Source organism: Varanus komodoensis, unplaced genomic scaffold, assembly GCF_004798865.1.
Source record: "Varanus komodoensis strain SLA01 unplaced genomic scaffold, ASM479886v1 scaffold32, whole genome shotgun sequence".
NCBI classification, from domain to species: Eukaryota; Metazoa; Chordata; class Lepidosauria; order Squamata; family Varanidae; genus Varanus; species Varanus komodoensis.
This window is the reverse complement of record NW_025335798.1, coordinates 18089764-18110828: the sequence shown is the minus strand read 5'-3', so window position 1 is coordinate 18110828 and position 21065 is coordinate 18089764. Positions and strand designations below refer to the sequence as shown.

At 43.4% G+C, this 21065-nt stretch overlaps 1 protein-coding gene across 1 annotated transcript in view; it reads right to left on the bottom strand.

Moving 5' to 3' along the window:
- Positions 1 to 12210: 12210 nt before the first annotated feature.
- Positions 12211 to 21065, bottom strand: part of THSD7B (thrombospondin type 1 domain containing 7B) — a 393302-nt gene continuing 384447 nt past the window's right edge. The window contains exons 24-27 of the mRNA XM_044438217.1: positions 19400 to 19482; positions 15844 to 16036; positions 13479 to 13566; positions 12211 to 12292 (exon numbers count right to left, since the gene is read on the bottom strand). Coding sequence (XP_044294152.1) covers positions 12211 to 12292; positions 13479 to 13566; positions 15844 to 16036; positions 19400 to 19482 — 446 coding nt within the window. The remainder of the gene's footprint in view (positions 12293 to 13478; positions 13567 to 15843; positions 16037 to 19399; positions 19483 to 21065) is intronic.

Here is a 21065-nt window from a genome sequence, read left to right as displayed (position 1 = left end):
ACCATGTAGCGCCGGGAATAAAGGGACAGTTGTGCTTGGTGGGAGGCTCAAGGTCAGCAGGAGTCAGGCTCTTCAGATGGAGTGGGTGGGAGAGAAGATCTCCAGGACTCCCTCTCCAGGTGTTCAGGGGGACTCGGAGCAGAGCCAGTTCTGCAACTGCTGCAGGATGGAGCTGCAAAAACCGGCCAAGCCCGGTGGGACTCTTCTCCCCGTGAGGCACTGTCGGGAGAGAAGGGCTAGCCCACTGTAGGGATGGCGTACAGAGAAGAGGCTCATCCGACTCCAGGGCTCCTCAGAAGGAGGGCCCTCAGAAGCAGTTGTGCGATTGGGTCCAATGAACCACTCTGTGCATGCTCAAAGACTCATTCTGTGGTGATTGTGCTTACTGGATGGACTTTGGTGGACAAAGAACTTTTGTGGAAAAACCGTCTGCTGCTTTGAAAGTGCCCTAGAGGGAAACCTCGCTCCCAACAAGTAGAAGTACGATATAACCATTTTGGGTATATGCACAGTTAAAAGGAGAGTTCTGCTCTTTCTGGGGATGAGGACACTGCCAGATTCTCACAGATTAGCAATTATTGTGAAAAAATGAGTCTTTCACCCCCGCCATCATATAACATATATGCAAGCAGGTGTGTCCACATACATGCTTTTTACAGCTCATCTGCTGCCCCTTTATAACTGGTGGCATCTTTCTGCCAGGAATTGTGCCCCAGCAAACCAAGCCCAGAACGTGGGCATGGTGACGCCATCGTGTTGCCACACAGCTCATCAGAATTGCCAAGTGGCGGTGGCGCCCCACCTATGCAACGCGCTCCCCAGAGAGGTCTGCCTGGTGCCGTTGTTTTTGTTTTTCGGCGCCAGGCCAAGACCTTTTTATTTAAATGATATTTTAACTGTTAATTGTTGTTTTTATTTATTGGATTTTTATAGCTGTGTCGAGATGTATCCGGATTTTTAAACTTTATTCAATATTTGTTTATTTGCTTTGTAAGCCTCCCTGAGGCTTGTTGCAAAGGGGGCGGCATAAAAATGCTTTAAATAAATAAATAAATAAATAAATGACGCTGCAGCCATGACGATAATGCAGACGGGGAGAAGTGCCTCCCACCCTCACCCTGAGCGGGCAAATTGCATTTTCATCTTTGGTGATGCCCTCTTCAATTACAGAGAAGAGGGCACTTTTATGCCGGCAGAGTTTTGAATACAAGAGCTCCTTTAGCACAGCTTTAGCAGAGGTGTGGAGGCTATTAAAATAGCCACGGAGGTTTAGTAACAAGCTTTAGGTAGGCTTTCCATGAGAAAGAAATACAGACTCTATAGCAGTTACACTTTAAAATGTAGACATTCCTAATTGAGACCCTGTGCCTGGTATGCTCCGGATGCAGCGGACAACAACTCCAGTCAACTCTGTCTAGCTGTAGATGTTGGGAGTTTCAGCCCAATGCATCCACTGGGCTCCAGGTTGTGGGGAGACTGAATGGCAGCTTAGGTCACAAGCGATTGACAGCCTGCGCTACCTGCAGAAATGAAATATCTAGCCTGACACTTTGAAATCCCTATCAATAATGCAACAATAATGAGAAGCTTTTTATAGTGGCCCAAACATAGACACACAGATGTAAAATCCTAAATCCTGACATTTCATGCAAGAAGTGTGGCTCAGAGACACATATAAAACCTTGAGGAATTCAGGAAGAATAAAGAATAAAGGAGTGTGGTAGATATAGTTAAGAAATCTGCTAGAGTGCTTCTCAGCTTCATACGTGGCCAAAGAAAAGGAAGGCTTTGATTCTTTGAAATAGTGCTGCATTGTGTGCAGATGTGATGTTTTCATCCCCTTCTGCATCACAAAGAGGGCAGTAAAACTGAGATTTGTCCAAGGCAATATTGCATGTTGGTGTGGGTTCTGGGTGCAATGAATGCAGGGGCTGTGGAAGGTTACAGAAGGAAGGTCTTTATCTCTATTTCCTTTGTATACAGGGACCTCAGAAAGAAATGGATTTCTTAGAATTCCTTTCAAAGCTGATAAAGAATGGGCACATTTTCGTCTCACTTCAATGATTTTAAATTTGCAAGCAAGGCCTTTCTTTTCCTTTTCCGAGGGAGGACATGTAATTCCGGTTATTCAAGGGTCCTCCTGCCAGTATTGTAGGAGGACTTAGAACTTCAGAATAAGATTGGCACTTAGCACACTTCCTCCTTGACCTTACTTCTTTTCTCCCACTCCAATCTCCTGTATGCACTTGAAAACTGTTGTCAAACACAAGATCTTTGCCTGATTAAATAAGTCACTACAACATAATTCTCCCCATTCTCCTGGAGCCTCTGGTGGTTTGGGTTGGCAACACACATGGGGAAAAGGAATAGCAGTAGTGGAATGGCAAGGGAGGATCTCATCTGTTAGATACTTTCATTTCCCATTTCAGGAGTAATAGTGAAAAAGTAAGATTTTTTTTTCTGGCAGACTGAGCCCAAAATGTTCATCTGTCAGGACTGCCCACTTTCAGTGCAGTCTACCTCTCCAATCCAGTTCTATAGACACTGATATTGATAGACCCTAAAATTTAAGTAGGAAACAACAGATCAAGGCAATATCCTTAAAGAATCCCACAATCTCCTCCTTACTCATTTCCCCACCTTTCAGTATTACGGTTTTAATGCATACTTCCCCAGATTTCCATGCCTGATTTCTGGACTAGGAAATCAGATGTTAGCATTCACCCTCTCCACTTCCTCAACATCAAGAGTTCCACTGATGTCAGCAAGGCAAGTTTGAGGTAAGTTTGGAGCTCACCTCGAGATGCTTCTCAGCAGGGAGGCTGATCAGATGCCCCATTGGGCCTTCACAAAGCTATTTTGTGATCACGAATGCAGCCACTCTGATTGAACGTACGAGTATGTGAGGAGATCTAGATGACTGCCGAACACGTCATAAAATATGCTGATGAACAAAGCTGCTTGCAGGATGCATCTGCAGTTGATCAAAAATGCTGGAGAAGCAGTGCTAAAAAGTATTGCCACTAGTTCACTCACGCACTTGCTCAGAAGCTCCCTGCCCACAGCAGTAAGTACACCAGTTTGTTATCTCTTTTAATCCATAATTCACTGGCTATTAGAGATGTCACTGAAGTTCATAATTCCCTGGTTCAGAAAATGAAATTGCTCAGATCTTAGGTTGTAAGAAAATAAATGTCATTCTACACCTTTGCCTCAGAAGTTCTCTACCTCAGAATGTAAAACAAGATTCATCTGTATGTTGAGGCTAATAAGTCTACTTTGAAAACACATGGATGTGCTTTTTACATAAATGTTAGCTGCCTACCTTTTATGAAACTGTCTTTGATGGCTGTCAACTATCATCAGTTTGTCCAGCCTACAAGCCTTTTGATGAGCATCTTCTCTGTTTGAACCATTTCCCTGAACAAGCTCATCTCCCACTCTAGATCGAAAACCCTCTCTTCTTCTCGGGTGTGTTTATGTTGCAGCTTTTTTTTTTCTCCTCACAGCCACTTGGTAAGAAAGATTGTAATTATACAGTCAATTCTGAATCAAGCCATCTGCCTTGCTACTCTCTTCTGAATTCCAGGCATTTCATACATGTGACGCTTCATGTCAGTGTTTCTGTCTATATAAATAGCATCTTCATTTAACGGAACACCCAAGTACCTCTCTCCAGGACCTTCAACTTTTTGGATCTTTGAGCACATTTGAAAATTTGAGAAACTGCTGTGGGCACTTCCGCAAGGTGCCTCACCACCGGATCGCCACTTGGACGTCTAGGAACTCATTCATTCAGCAGAATCGTTTGCGTCTGTTGGACGCCACAACAGCTCCATAATAAGGGAGAGTCTAATTCAGCTGATTGCTGGTCATGCAGTGCAGCTAACACTCCTTTTGGACATATGTTTTGGCAAAGTCCAGGAGTTGCTTCTTTTCTCAGAGGCAGTTATGACACAGATAGATTTTGTACTGGAACAGTCTTTAAGACTTATTTATATTAGCTACATGCTTCCTAGAATTAAACAAATGGAAGGGGTGATTTTCTCCATCCTCTCGACAACTAAAAGACTGGTCATCCAAAGCTGAAGGACAAACACTGTCCTCTTATAATGCAATGGATGGAGGGCCTTTTGGTAAATGAACAAGTGGCGTACAGGGACCAACTTCAAATGGATATTTATTTGGCTATTTGGCACACTTTTATCAAATATTATGTATGATTGCTAGAAAGTTGTTTGCATTCAAACAAAACCTTGAATGTGATGATGATGATGATGATGATGATGATGATGATGCTATTGGGGGCTTGTGGGACCATGTTGAAGACCCCTTACCATATGGGTGCCATGGGAACACACTGGGCACCCCTGTTCTATTCAAACTTTGCAAATATTTCACAGAGAAGCTGTAGGGAATATTAAGGCAATCATCATGGCAGGCATATAAAAGAGGCAATGGGCAAAATGGCTGCCTGAACCAAGGCTGGCTTTTTTCCTATCACTGTCAGAAAGCTTGGCCTCATTAGGAGGTGTGGGCTGCGGAATCATCCATATGCTGATGATATCCAGCTCTACCTCTCATTCTCAACTAATCCAGGTGAGGTGGTGGCTGTGCTGAACTGGTGCCTGGCCAAGGTAATGGGCTGGATGAGGGCCAATAAACTGAGGCTCAATCCAGACAAGACAGAGGTCCTGTTGGTAGGTGGAATGGGCTTCGGGATGGGGGACCTGGACCTTGTCCTGAACGGGGTTGCACTCCCTCTTAGGAACAGGGTTCGCAGCTTGGGAGTCTCCTCGACCCTGAGCTGTCTTTAGAATCTCAAATAACAGCGGTGGCGAGGAGCGCTTTCCTTCAGCTTCGGCTGATCCATCAGCTGCATCCCTACCTGGAGAACAATTGCCTGGCGACTGTGACACATGCATTGGTAACTTCCTGATTAGACTTCTGTAATGCGCTCTACATGGGGCTGCCCTTGAAGACGGTCTGGATACTTCAATTGGTGCAAAATAGAGCTGCCAGGTTGCTGACGGGGACTGGGCGTTGTTCTCATATAACCCCAGTCTTCCATCAGCTTCACTGGCTCCCCATTGAAGTCCAGGCCCAATTCAAGGTGTTGGTTATGACCTATAAAGCCTTCAACGGCTTGGGACCTGGTTATCTAAAGGAGCACTTGTGTCCATATATGCCCTCCCACCCCTTAAGATCGGTGGAGGAGGCCCTTCTCCGGGAGCCCTCTGTGAAGGCTATTAGGAGGGTGAGTACCCAGAGGAGGGCTTTCTCTGAGGTGGCGCCCCACCTATGGAATGAGCTCCCCAGAGAGGTCCGCCTGGTGCCGTCATTATTTGTTTTTCAGGGCCAAGCCAAGACCTTTTTATTTAAAAGTTATTTTAATTGTTAATTTGTTGTTCTTATTTATTGGCTTTAAATTATGGCTGAGATACTCCTAATTTTTAATGTTATCCTATTTTATGTTTCATCTGCCTTGTAAGCCGCCCCGAGGCTTTCTGTGATGGGTGTGGCATAAAAATGTTATAAATAAATAAAAAATAAAAAATAGGGAATTATAAGAAACATTCTTTATAATAATGTCCAAGTTCTGGTTAGGGTAATACATTAAGGATATGCTGGGAAATTGCCATCAAATGCTGTCAAATATGAACAGGAGGAACTAGAAGCGCACAGTAGCCAATCAGTGTACAGGAAACAATGATATAGCATGTAATGCTGAAATGTAAAAAGAAGATACTTGGTGATCCTGCTTGCAGCGGGGCATCGGTACTTTGTCATGCTCTCTTTTCTGTTGCAAGAATTGTCAACAAATACCAAGCATCAAGTTTCTTTGTGTAGTTCTCTTGAATACACTTGCTTGGTGTTCTCAAGTGTTTAAAATCTAATCCATGAGCACCTATTGATAAAGCAAATGCGTCAGATGCAAAATCCTATTGCCTGTAGCCCTCACTGCAGGTGGTACCTCACACCACACATTCCATCTATGTAGCTGTTGTGGGCTAAGCAGCTAAAGTGCTGGGCAGGAGGAAAGAAGGCAGCTTGGGCACCAATGCAGACTGGTGTAGCTAGCCAGCCCCAGCCTCCTCCCCGCTCGGTTCTCCATCGCATCCCCGTTCCCTGCTCTAGGAAGGGTTTTCTGCTGTCAGAGGGGCAGCTGGCAAAAGCCTGCTGTGCCAGCCATGAGGAGAACAGAACAGGGGCTCAGGCATTGGAGTTGGAGCACCAAAGTGCTGGGACCCCAAAGAATCCTATGTCCACCCATCCAGAAGGTGTTGGGAGACCTCAGGATGGTTCCCTGTCTTCCTCTCCACAGCAGACAGTTGTGGGCAGGAAGCAGAAGTGTGCCTAGATTACAAGTGGCCCACTTAATTAAGTTTATCCTTCATAAATTTTGCTACAAAATGCGAGTCCTCACCACACCTCTCTTAGAGTATTAAATATGTTGTTCTCATATTTCAGCTTCTTGTAAAGGAAATGTACCCAGTTCTTCAGCACAGACCCCTTTGTGACCAGTCTCCTTAGCAGCACAGAAACATCAGAAGCCACTTTTACGGCCCTGGTCCTTGAACCAACCAGCCCGGTATGGGTGACCCTCTCCGGCAGCAAGTTTCATGGAGTCCTTCCAGCCCTACATGGCCATGCAGAGGATTCAATGTGGGCCCTTCTCTGTGCAGGGCAGGTGCTCTACCACTGAGTCAAGGTCTGGCCCACAGTCCCTCATTACTTGACTGATGGGGATGGTAGTTGCAGGACAACTGAAGGACTATGCAGAGCACTTAGCTTGCTGACCGAGGATTTTCAGAGTGTCTTGGTTCCTTGGATCACACACACCTCATCCCTGAGTCCTTTGGTGCCCAGGTCGCTGCCTACAGTCCATTACCACGTATTAGGATCCATGGCTGCTTCTGGCCAGAATGCATTTGTGGACTCTATTCCCACGCCCATACCTTGAGCACACACACACAGGCCTGCCATTGTGTCCAAATCAAAGCTGGGACTTTATCCCCCAGTCAACTTTTTGTTCTCCCAATTATCTGTAAGCCATCTATCTTAACTTGTCTGAAGTAGACCAGCTACCCTCTTCAATAGTGAAGGGTTGGAGATGGCAAATGCATATTACTTAATTATTTAAGTTGTATTACTTACCAGCCAAGCAGAGGTGTTCTGAGGATTGATTAGCTCACGCAGCTGCAAGGAGCTCTGAAGACAAAACGCTGCAACTGAGCAATAAATCGCAGGTCACCAAACCCTTAGTCAGCTCTGCTGAAATCGATGGAAGCCATTTAATGGCTTCAGTAAACAGAGTCTCGAAATGCCAAATGAACATGTTTGCCCCTGCTGTTAGTGTGCCGGCTGCCAATAGGTATTAGCCATCCACATGCCGACTTTAGCTGGAGTGAATCTGAACTTCTCTGAACTCCTGTGAGAGGCACTGAGGAAAACATTGTGGCTAGTTCACTAATGGAGCCAAAGTCGCATTGAAATGGAAGATTATTTCCGATAAATGGGATTCTCCATAAACTAGGCACAAATGGTATTGACTGCACCACATGCACACGTGTTGGCTGGATGGTATATAAGCATTATAGTAATATTTTAAGGCCATTTTTAAAGCCTGAAAACTGAGCAGCCTGGTTTTTACAGCTCTTTAGGCAAGCTGCCTGAATGAACTACAGGGTGAATAAAGCATAATGAATTAGTATTACATACTAACTTGTGAAGGTTCCTCCATTCAGAAGTGAAATGCATACATTAGCAGTACACTTTCAAGAACTCTCATTTTTGGCATTCAGAGGGAAATTAATGCTCCATTGGGATAAGTAGGAGTTTTGCCATTATATTAAATCTGGAAACAATAGTATCCCTTTGCTTGAAGTTAGTTATTATTTTCACCAGAAGAAAAACAGTACATTGACTTTTGTTTTCTATTCTGTGTAAATTGCTTTTCCAAATGGATAATCATCCCATAAACTTTTAACACAAGCCAGTTTTGCATTATTTTGCAATTGAATGCATTAACTAGCACAACTAAGTGGATTTGTCAAAGCAGAAGCATTAAGTTTTAGCCAGTTCTTCAGTAGGCATCCATGAACCAAGGAATAGCAAGGGAATAGAAATAGACATTAAAAGGGTCCAGAGGAGGGTAACAAAAATGATCCAGGGTTTGGAAACACTGCCCTGTGAGGAGAAACAGAGAGAACTGGGCATGTTCAGCCTTGAGAAGAGAAGACTGAGGGGGGACATGATATCCCTCTATAAGTACCTCAAAGGCTGTCACAAAGAGGAGGTCAAGTTCTCTTCTCACTGATACCAGAGTGCAGGACACGGAATAATTGAGTCAAGTTGTGACAACCCAGATTCCAGCTAGGTATCAGGAAGGTTCCTCCTGCCAGAGCGATACGACAGTGGAACCGGTTGCCTAGAAGGTCATGGGTTCACGATCATAACCCCAGAGCTCAGAGCAACAGTTGAGGCAATCTTCACCTGCCTGTCCTCCTGTCCTACATTTTCGGGAGATGGGCTTTTTTCCTATCAAGCTGGGTATTTTGGAAAGTGAGGGAATGAGGCAGGAGAGCCTCAAGATAGGTCATCTCCTGGTCTCTCTGATCTCCGTCCTCCCTCCCACTGTACTTTCCCCTTCTCCCAACCTTCGAGGGTGGTCGGCATGGTTCTCCCTGAGCCGGCTGCAAGGGGCAGGCTCAGTCTCCAGCTCCCCCCTCTGAAAGTCAAGCAGTGCCTCCGAGCTCAACACAGGAAATTTAAACTATTCTATGTTCCCCTGCAGGTGTAGTTGAGGGTCTGTGAGATTGCGCCCTCCATATACTTCACCGAAATAAAACAGTGGGCATTGAATCTCTTAAAAGGCTAAGACATGAGCTATGCTTTGCATTGAAAATAATACCCCTCTCAGATTTTCCATATGTGGTCTCTTCCAGAAGAGGCAAATGACTTTGCACATTAAAGGAGATACTAGTGGGGATGGGAAATGGTCCAGTTTTCAACAGATGAGGTGTAGATGGGCCATACCTGTTCACAGGATAGGTGGTGCAAATTTAAAAAAAAAAATGATTTGCACAGAAGGGAAAACCCCAAACTTTCCCCTCATGGGTTCGCTTTCTATTTAAAATAGGGGTAAGGAACCTGTGGTCCTCCAGATATTTTTGGACTACATTTCCCATCATCTCTGACCATTGCTCATATTGGTTCGGGCTGGTGGGAGCTAGGAATCCAACTGCAAATGGAGGGCCACCTGTTCCATTAATGAGGTGGAAATGTGGCTGAGAAGGCAAAACTCTGTGAAGAAGACAGTAATTCTAGGAATGTCAAAGGCAGAAGAAGACGGGGAAGACCAAATAAGAAATGGATCAGTTCTACAAAGGAAGCCACAGCCTTGAATTTTCAAGAGCTGAGCAGAGCTTTCATGGATAGGACATTTTGGAGGGCTTGATAGGGTCAACCAAAAGTTGGAGACAATTTGACAGCACATAGCAACAACAGTGCGACGTTGTGTAGCCCTTTCTTCCACCTCCTCCCAGCCTAACCTAGAAACTCTGCACACCTGCGACTTCCTCTTTGAAGATTCTAATAGTGCTATAATTTGATGGGCAGCAAAGTCCATGGTAATTATTTCATTTGAATAAGGGCTAAAGAAAAGTCAAACTCTGTTCCCCCTGAGACTGTCTTCAGTGTGATCTGATGGAACCTTAAGTGCTTCAGAACAAAATAGCTCGTCTTGTGCAGAAGCTTAATCCATTTTGATGGGTAACAACTTTAATATACCAAGTAAGTCAGGCTTTGAATATCTGATATACTGCTTTGCCGTTTAGAAGGGGATGACACAGCCTTTAAAATAATCTGTGCCCTTCCCTTGCATATAGTAATAAAATTATGTAGCAGGGAAATGAGCTCCAGTCTTGTAGAACTCTGTTAAACATTTAACAGTGCTTGCACAAACTCTGAATGAAAGGAAACGAAACCTTTCCTTTATTCCAGGGCAAAAGATATATCAAGTTGGTTGAGGATAACTGTCTTCTTATGGACAGAACAAATTCTTCATTTGAACAGAACAAATTCTTCAGCATCTAATGGTATGCCAAATTTTATTGCATCATTGTCAAGACACTCATGCTTGGGTAAGGCTTAGACTCTCCCCAGGAAGAGAAGTCACAATTCGGACAGCTGTTCATGCAGTAATTTGCCTATTTGAATGGGCAGGGGACACTGCCCTCTCCGTGCCCCAGGGACAGCCAAGTGGAAAACGGACCCTTCTGCCCCCCCTTGTACTAAGGAAGGTTTTCTTCCTGGAAGGCATCACGTGGCTGCTTGCAAGAAAAGTCTTCTGGCCTTCAAGAATTTTTCTGTCAAGGCACTTCTAGCCGGTTGGAGTCTTTACTTTGTGCTATCAAGGCTACTGGTCAGGACTGCCACATGTGACTTCTAGTGCCAGAGGCACTATGCCTGGCAATGCCTGTTGCTGGAAATCCACTGGACAGGGCTGCTGCAGGGATCCCATGGGCATCCGCTTGACCACTGGGGGAATCGAACGCTGGGCCAGGTTGGCCCTTGGCTTGATTCAGCAGGGCCTCTATGTTTCCAGATAAAATAGAAGCAGTGGCTATCTTATTTTGTCTTGGCTGCTTTTATGTTTATGAAGTAATTGTACAGCTCCCAGCATAGCCAGCTCAGACATGCTGGGAGTCGCAAGCTTTTTTCTACTTTAACATGCATAGCATTATGCCATTCATAATGTTAATTATTTTTGAGTTTACTGCAAAAATACTCTGCATACAGCATCTTGGGGAACATCTAAAGAGAAGTTTTCATGCAGGAAAAAAATGTGCTTCTGATGAAGAATATCTCCAGCTTCAAATGTGTTGGGACTCACTGAATGTGGTGGTAATAAATCATTGCTTCCTGAACCCACTTTGAATCTTCACATGTAATTTGCTCTTAAGAATGGTGCCATTGGGTTATGATGTGATATTCATATTGTTGGACCTAGAGGAAAGTCTTCTTATTGTCAGAGATTTCATTGGATCTAGACCAACAGTCCCACACTCTTTAGCATTTTATTTATGTATAAATACATGTCAATACCACAAGATGGCACTTTCTTACTTGCAACACATACTATTACAAACACGTATCTTCTTCAAGATGTTTAGAATGTAGACTTGGAAACGTTTTAAAAAGCAAGACCTTCTACAAACAGTTGTGTGTGCACGCACACGTGTGTGCGTGTGTTAGATGCATAATAAATAAGGTCAGAGAATAAACTTTAAAAAAAATTTACAAATATTCCAGATAATAAAATTTAAATTACAAAAGCAGAATTCATATTAAACAAACTGAATTACAGTTTTCAATGGCTAAAAATGTATCTAAATGGCTTAATAATACCAATTTAAAATATATATTTGAGCACTCTTGTCATCTCCCTAGTCGTCAAAACATGTGTCCATCTTGTTTTAAAAAAGCCCAACACCGTTAGAAAGCCACCTGGATCTTGTGCTACAAAATTTCGATAATGCTTATTATCCCGCTTCCTCTGATGGCAGGGAAATCAGATTGTTTTCCCATCTAAGAAACCCGGTAACTGAAAACCAAGGGAATTCCAGATATTTTTGGAAAACATGAGAATCAGCTTTACAGTTCCAAATATAACTCAAATGTAAACACTAGAAAACTCATTGTTGAAGAGGTGAAGAATAAAGAAGCTTGCACTAATATAGTGCATAATGATGCAGTGTCCAATTTGTCCTTTACAGTAAATGTCACCATTTTTCCACAGGATTGTCATGCTTTTAAAGGTAAAAATCAGTAGAAGTCTGTAGAATTACTGGTTTGTCCTTACTCCCACTGATAAACAGGAAGAGATGCATTTCTGAGGTTGCCCTTGGGAAGTGTCACAAAGATATGGAAGGTCTTTTAATGCCTGGTCGACAACCTAAAGGCAGACTTTTCAAGTTTGCAAGTTGTATTCGGTCCAGTTGTAACAGGTGTACATGCGGGTCTTCCAGAAAGCAAACACAAATTGCAAACGGAGAAGTTTGAATCTTACCACTAAAAGAGAGAGAGAGAGGGAGGGAGGAGAGAGAAGGGAAAAAGAGGGGAAAAAAAGAAAAAAAATGTAGGAGTGGGGTGGGGGAGCAGTTAAGGCAGTTGATTTTTTTCCCAGATTTGGATTTTTTCCCCAGATTACATGTCGACATCTCCATCATAGGCTAAGGTCAAACATTTTTGCTGTGGAGGAGCATGTTGCTGCTGTTTTGGCTTTTTGCTGAAAGGGAAGAAAACATCTCTTTAGGAATCTAAAAGTGTGAACTGAAAATATATTTTGGACATGATCCAACCAAAATTAAATACTATTGAACTTTTTTATTTCGATGGAAGAATTAAGTGTATTGTTAATTCTCTTGCTCAGTACTCCATGAGCAAAGGTGCCTACCTTTGACTGGGTCGCGCCCTTTGCAGAAGGGGAACTCTGCTTTGCAGCTATTATTAGCTGCTTTCCCCATCCATTCTGAATATACAAAAATTGTCAGCTCTGCAAATCTATAAACATGCTTACAAATTCCCAGAAAGGAGGGTGCTATGTCTGATACGGACCTCCACAGAGCAGCATCTGTCACTGAGCTAGAAGATCAACCAAAGAATTGATCGACATGCTTGCAGATTTGCATCTAGAAGTTTCCACAACTTGAAGAGACAAACCACTGATGAATTTAAAAACTAGTTGGTATCTTCAGTTGTGAAAACTGCTCTAGTGCCGACATTAAGCAAAGTTCCAACTGCATACTTCTGGTCTTACTTCTGATGCTACTTATTTGGGCTTCTCCATATGAGCATTTATCGTGCGCTCACAGGAGTTTGCAGGGCCTCCAGAGCTGCTTCTGTGTTTCTCAGCCTTTTTCCTGCTTTCTTTTAGAGTGTGGAAAGTCTGGTATTACATTTGAAATCACAACTAATGGGACCAGAAACCTTGCGTATTGCTGTAAATCCCCTATACTGCTCCAGAACAGCCTTGTGGTTGGTAAATGCAACATACAGAAAAGCAGAGAGATAAACGCACAGGAAAATACGAACCAGCAAGGACCAATTTTTCTTCTCATAAATGAAAATGGAAGATGAAACCTTGGTAAAGCAGCAGATTAAACACCACATGTGGAGAAGCCCTTTGCGTCTTAGCCTAAATAACAGTGCAAAAACTGGTTTCAGTGCACACCCTAAGAATATTAGGTTAAGAAATCCCAACACGACTTGGGGGAGTAAAAATATTTTCAAATGCCACCTTGTTCTTGAACTGCATCAACCAGAAAACAAAGCCATCTTGAAATTTCACCCTTCCAAGTCATCTATCATCTTGGTTTAAATTAATCTGAATCACCTTGTTCCAAGTGGATCTAACTAAAACTGAGGTGATCAACTGCAAACTAAATAAAGCAAAGGGAGGAATAAATACATACCAAACAAGATATGAGGTGAAGATTAGGGAAACTATAATGAGGAAGCCCCCAACTGACACTCCATAGACCCAGACTTTCAATTTTCCATCTAGAACAGATAAGGGAAGAAAACTAAATGAAGGGAAATGCAAATGCAGACATTTCTGTAGATCAAAAGACTGAAGTGGTACTATTACTATTTACTGTAAAAGGAAGCAAGTGTAGAGAATCCAGATCCGATGCAACGGTGTAATAAAAATGCGTCACCATGGACCATGCATCTCTCTATGGAAATAACCCAGCCATCATACTCAGCTTCACAAAAAATCATTTGCCACACCTGGAAAAAAGCACCCTTGAATTTGGTGCATTGCACTCAGAGGTTTGAGGAAACAAAGCATTTTAATCAGCCTGCTTCAAATTACATCGGCAGCTGAGGGGAGCTTTCGCATTTCAGCAGCTTATTGTTGCCCTGTCTATGTAATTTAAAGCTTGCTGATGACTGGAGCCCTCTTCATTGGCTCAGTATCCAAGGCTACGGACCATCATCAGGGCACTCTGGAGAACATGCCGGGAAGCACTTTCTCCTCGATGCCATTGCATGCGCTGGCCACACCCCCATTCCTGCTCAGCATTCCTATCCTGTGGAGGCAGCCCCGTGCAGAGACATCTTTACACGGATGCCGATCTTGCATTGTCTAGGCGGCATGACTGGCATGCGCATCATCATCTGTGGTGGTGATGGTGGAGCTATTTGACATGTACAGAAGGACACCTCAATGTCCTTCACCAATGGGTACTGATCAACTGAAGAACACAGCAAGATTTCCTCTGTGTGTTTCATGTTAGCAGGTATCTAACAAGACTGAATTCTGGGGAAGATACTGTGTGTGGCTCTGGCTACTGGAAGTTCCAATACTAAACCCAAGGAAGTGAATTCTACAGCCTCATTTTCCCACACATTCAATCAATCAATCCCTTAGAAGGCAGATGCGTCAGCTCATACAAGGCCCAGTCCTTGCAATGCAAGCAATGCAGGGTGGAACTGCTCAGAACTGTCTCCTTGGCGGTAGTTCCTCGCAGCGATCTATTTGTTCACATCAGCTCATCCAACATGGCATCCACTGGCGTGGGTCCATATTGCTGCAAACCGTTTGCAAGTAAACCAGGACAGTGGGATGCGCCTGATCTGCTTGGTGAACCATGAGAAAGAAGCAGCTCACCACATGGACCTGGTGCTGCAGAGCAGGCACTTCGATGCTTTTCTCATGCAACAGATCTGTTGCAAGAAGCAGCTCAAAGGCTTCCACTTAAAACATTTGTCATGTGAATGTGTGGAGATTAACTTTATCTAGTGGCCAAAGTGTATACAAATATTGGTCATGTTGGGTCCTAGGGCAAAGCTGGGGAATGTGCGGCCTTCCACAGGGTGTTGGATTCTATTTCCATCAGACCCAGATAACCCCGATCATTGGTTAGGAATGATGGGAGTTGCAGTCCAGCAACTCCTGTCCCAGAGAAACCCTTTTCCGAGAGAAACATTCAGCTGAAGATTTGCCACCCCATGCATGTCCCCAACCTCTTTGCAGCCATGTTGAAGTAATGTCAGATATGTCCTTCCCGAAAAGGGACAAAGCACACAGGCCAGGCTCCAGAGGGCTGCTCCTGTGCTCAGTGGCTCCTTTTGAGAGCAGCAGCCTAAATACAGAAACGATCTTCAGCACCGACACATTCCTGGGGGTATGTGAGCGCACCGAGCGCAACAGATGCACATGTAGCAGGGAGCAGGAGACCTGTTGCCAGAATCAACTACTTGTTAAGTAAAGGAAGAGCAGAATGCTAGGCTGATTCTTCCTGCCTGCTAACGTGCGATTAGCGCTGTCAGCTGTCATGCCGACAACCACATTCTGGGAGTGAGGGCTGCTTCCTAAGCACAGGAGCAGGTGTGCCACTTTCTGCCACATCCACAGTCCCCTAGACTGGGAGCAATCTGATTAGGACCCACCGTGACACTGAAGTGCGCGACAGCTGCAACTGCTGCTGCACAGACACCACAGTCACTGGATGCCGGCCCTTGCTTTTGTTGTTTTTCTTAGGGCATGGCTGTTTCATCAACTAAGGATAAATGTGTCATCCGGGCAAATAATGTAAGAACTCTGAAAACACAATTAGCTGCAACACTGCAAAGGAAACCCAGGTCATCCTGAACAACTTTTGTATAATTCAACAATGATGATACCATAACACAATTCATTTCATTACATCTCAAATGAGAGTGTGCAGATCCTCTAGCATTGTTTCTGATTATCTGATCCACTGAGCATGAACTTTCTGTTCTGAAATTAAAAAACGATCACGCTACATTCTCTATTTCTCTCAATTTTACCTGAGTTAAAAGGCTGAATTGACCATCCTTTGAAAATGTCATGCATTTTTGAGTTGACAGGCTTATGTTTTGCAGCATTTGTTTTAACATCAGCTTTCTTATCTTCTAAACCGGGTATCTTCACACAATAATCCAGGAAACCATTTGATCTCATTATTTCCGTATAGCCTCTTTCACAACCGCAGATACCACTCTGGGTAACAAGAGCACACACAATATTGAAGTCAGTCCACCCTATAGAAATTCATCATAAAGTATGTTTCTCCTGAAAGGGGGCTGCCTTTCTACTGGCAAGCCTGACGTTAAACAGTTTGTTTATACGCTTAGATTTAAAGCTCAATGTATCCCAAGGACTTAGGACAGACTAACCAGTATGGCACAAACTGAAGAAAAAAGCTGATTCATAATAAGCACAGAAGAGCGTTGTGTGGCTTGATTCAATTCAAAATGATTCTATTCTATTTTTTCATTTGTTCAGATAACATGTCTCAGAAGAAACACTGAGCCTCTAATTCATCTTGCTGGAAGATTATGCTACTGAGAATCCAGCAACAATAGTGTGACTGACAACATTATTATTTTTTAGCTCAAATAATGCATTATTGTTTACTGAAGGCTGTGATCCTATGGACACTTACTTGGGGAGAAAAAACTCAGTGGGATTTACTTATGAATAGGGACACATTAGGGTGCATTCCACTATATATTAACATTCAAAGATTTAAATGATGGCAGCAGCAACTGGTATACTTCAAAGGTGAAAGGAAAACAGAGTTTTAACAAGATGTTAACATACTTGCTGAATCCTGCCCTCATACGTAAAGGAAGTGGGAGTTGTATTGTTTAAATGACATGGCTCTTACTGAAAGGAAAGATTCCATGGAATTTTGAAATTAAATAAAATAGTGCTTGCTTTCTTAAGAGGAATTCATTCATAGGCCTTGGTATGTATTCTGACTGAGCACTCCGCTTTTGTCCAGAAGAGCTTCCCCAAGCAGGAAAAAAGAATGAGAAATCTCACTGATATGATGTCCCAGGAGTTCACCAGTTTGCATGTCCTTTCCAATACCCTCACTATGCTTGCCTGTCATTATCATACCCTTGGGATCAGCTGCTAGCGTGCGATATGCCAACCACTCTGGAGCAGGTAAAAAAGAAAAAAACCCCAGCCCAAAGTTAGTCTAGGCTAAGAGCAGAAAAATATCTATCCCACTGCCACAAAGGTGATCCACTGTTTTTGCACTGCCAAGAACTGTGTGGGTTGCTTGTTGCTTGATCTTGCACTGAGGTTGAAGGGTGGGAGTGAGCTCAGAAGTCTGCCACCAATGCCTGTGCCCTCACAACTTGCCACAGCCTTGCTTCATGTAGAATTTTCACACGGGTTGGGGCAAAATCTTACCTCTTACATGCAGTGGTAAGTGAAGTGATGTTTGTTAAGAAACATGTGTATGGGGTGATCTGGTAGAGATTGTCTACATGCGTTTTCCAAAGGCTTTTGACAAAGCCTCCCTCCAGACTCCCAAGCAAAATTAGCAGAGTACAAGGGGAGAGGTCCTCTTATAGATCAGTATGGCTAATGAGCGGAAAGCAGGGGCTAGGAAGAAATGGTGAATTCTCACAGTGGAGGGATGTAATGCACTGTCTGCAGCCCCTGGGTTTTTTTTACACTTCAAAGAGACAGTGGGGAGCAGTGATGCAGCCAAGTTTGGTGATGGCTCCAAATTAGTTATGGTGGCTCCAAATGAAAATGGACTGTGAAGAACTCTGGAAGGATCTCTCCAAATTGGGCAGATGGGCAGTAAAAAGTCCAATGTGGTTCAGTGTAAAGCACTTGAAAAGTGATGAACACTGGGGTAAAAAAAAAATATATAACTTTTTGAATATACACTGATGGGGACTGAACTCAAAGTGGCTGGCCAAGAAAGAAATCTTGGGATAGTAGTGCACAGCGCAATGAAAATGTCAGTCCAATGCTTGGCCACTGTGAAAGATGCATATCTCATGTTAGGCATCATCAAGAAAGGAATCCAAAATACAATTGTCAACAACATAATGCCCTTGGACAAATCTTGGATGTGATGATGTCTGGCATATTGGATACAGTTCTGACCACTGCACCTTAAAAGGGATATTGTGGAGCTGGAAAAGGTGCAGAGAAGAGCAACTAGAATGAAGAAAAAGAGGAAAGGGCAGAACATCTATGTGGAATGGTTACTGTGCCTAAAGAATATAAGCTGAGAAAGAAAAGGTGACTAAAGGTGTATGCCAGATATGTATAATATCATGCATAATGCAAAGAAAATGGATAGAGAGAAGCTTTGCTTTCTCTCTCATAACAACAGAACCCAGAATCATCCAATGAAACTAAATGTTAGGAGATTCAGGATAGAGGAAGTGCTTTTTCACATGGCACATAGTTTTACTGCGGGATTTATTAGCAGAGGATATAATGATGGCTACGCACTGGTGTGGCTCAAAGGGTGCACACCAGTTCATGGAGAAGGACCTTTTCAATGCCTGTTAGCCACGACAGCTATAAATTACCAGCAGTATCAGAGGCACGGCTCTTTTTATCAGTTGCTGGGAAACACACATGGGATAGTATTTATTATTTGTTTACTAGATTTCAATCCTGCTCTGTTAGCCAGAAGTGCTCTGTAGCATCCATGCCCTGTTGTGGGCTGCCAGCAGGAATCTGTCTGCGGACAGAATGCTGGACTAGGTGCGCTTCTTACATTCTGCATGTGCATGGGTGAGGTGGGAGAGCATGAACAGGTGATCTCACACATGGAACCCGAAAAGACTGAGAGAGACATCGTGGCTTCTGCTCATGGGTTTAAGCTCTCAGTCCTCTCAAGAAAGGCAAACACAGACAACCATTTTCAAAGTGCTCACCTTTCGAGATGGCCATGCCATGGGACCCAGCCACCCGTAGCGTCTGCTGTGGGGACATTCCACTACTTATCTTGTGCAATGTATAATAGCATGTAAATAGTAAGGTAAAACTCTCCCGGCAAAATGAACACATGCTAGAAACTGGCTCTTGCAGGGGCAAAACTTCTTGGTTGCTTGCATTCACCTTTCTTTGCTTGCATTGCCTGAACATCCAAAGAATACTGGGGATGCTGTCAATAAAGCAGTAGCCTAATTATTTTATTTCAGTGTCCCAAAGCATTTTGGAAGAGCAAGAAACAGGGCCTCTTCTGCCATCCAAACACATATGGGACCTGTGAGTGGCTATTCAAGAATGCGGGCAGGGAGAAAGTAGTCTGGGCTCATAGTCCTGCTTCTGGATTTACAGCCCACGTTACCTGAATATGCTACTAATGGAAACCGCAGGTCAACCAGGTTAGGTAAACCCAAACAGAACTCCTTTTCCAATTGCATAGTATTAAATGGAATTACTGGAGTTTCCCTCTAGGTGGCATCCTATACATACCAAACTACACTTGTTATATGTTGGGAAGTTTTTTCCCCTCTAAATTGAACTCTAAAATCATTTATTAGCTGTTGGCGGTATTAATTCTGACTATGCACATTGCAGTATCCAGATTACCTGTGTGCAGTAAGAGAAAGGCTTTCTACAGGCTGGGTTGCAATGCCTGGCTGTAGCTGGCTGCGTCTGGCTAGAACAGCCCCCTGTAAGAACAATTGTCAAGAGGAAGCATCAAAGATACATTTCAGAATGAGTTAGAAACATCTGCAGGTTACTTTGCCAAACAAACAAACAAGCACACACACTGCCCTGCAAAAAAACCCCTAACATACTGTGCATTCATCTCATTTCCAAAACACCCTGGCTTGGGGAAATTAGAACATCCATTCTGCAGACTGAAACATTTATCCTTCACTCTTGGGGGCATCTCTCTGTATGTGTTTTAGGGTTTGACAGCCAATATTTGAAAAGATAAACACAAATGTGTAAAACATGTATGTAATGAGCAGGCGTATGAAGACATATGGATCATAAAGCTGCAGTTGTTCGTTCAGATGAATGAGCAAACCCAAGCTGACTGTAGAGTGACTCAGAAACTTTTTGATTCCTGTGCAGAAATCTGGAAAAACTGCAGGCTTATACATGTGAACACAGAAGTTGGTGGGAAAAGAGGTGCAACACAGTCTTCTCGAGCCTCAGCTGATACATAAGAAATCCCTTTTGGCATCACCACCTTTAGATGTGCTATTATGTTGCCTGTTTTCAGTCACAGATTGCCATAAATCCTTCACTACCAGGAAGAGAACTGAAAGCAAGCAGGCAGGCAGGCAGGCTGGCAATCTAGGTCTGCCAGGAAGGGCTAGCTCAAAAGAAAGGCAATTGTCCTGACCTCATTTATAGGCATGGATTCATACCATTCCCACAAGCAATTTTATATGTCTTCATTGAAAAGATACTACATTGCAACTCATAGCAGTTTAACTCCATTCCAGTTTTAAAAACCACATTACAGCAGAAGAAGCATAAAAATGATCATCTCTCTCTCCATCTTATTGTTCTATTGTTGATGACTTGAAAACATGTTTCCAAAAAATTTAAGGTAGTTCCTCTCCTAAAAATATGATAACCTTGAAGCCAGGTTACAAAGATCATTCTCCCTTCCTCTGAGTTCTTCCAAGCCCAACCCAGGTCCTTAAGCAAGTCCCCTCAATCACTGGGGCTGTTTCTTTTCCTACATAACTATGTTGTTCTTAAGTGCGCTTCCATGTACACTCAAAATCCTTATTTTTCTGTTTTCCTTGGTGTACAGATGGATAAACATCCTATTTACACTCAACACTTTTTCTAAAAGAAAACCAGAGCAGAACTTCAGAAGGTAGGCATGGTTCTTTTCAATCCCTATCAAAACACTAGGACAATTGTCCATCTTCAAAATAAAATTTTAAAAAATCAGTGATAGCTACAGCAGACAGCTATGAGTACCACAGCCCTCTGGAGACAGCAGTCCCCATAAGCAGTGTCTCCAAGTGATGCATGATGCAGACGAGAGTGGCTCTGTGGTGCCCAGATGGGAAACATTTGACAGTGTTCCCAACAACTAACTCAATGAGAATTTCATGGGAGCCTAGACTGGTGCTGCCTTCCCTTCTTCAAGAGTGTCTCTAAGTGAGAGGAACAAGGGAGAAGTATTGTGGCATGACCATAATTGGGCCATAAGTTGGGCCATAAGGAAGGCTGAGCGCCGAAGGACTGAGGCCTTTGAACTGTGGTGCTGGAGGAGACTCCT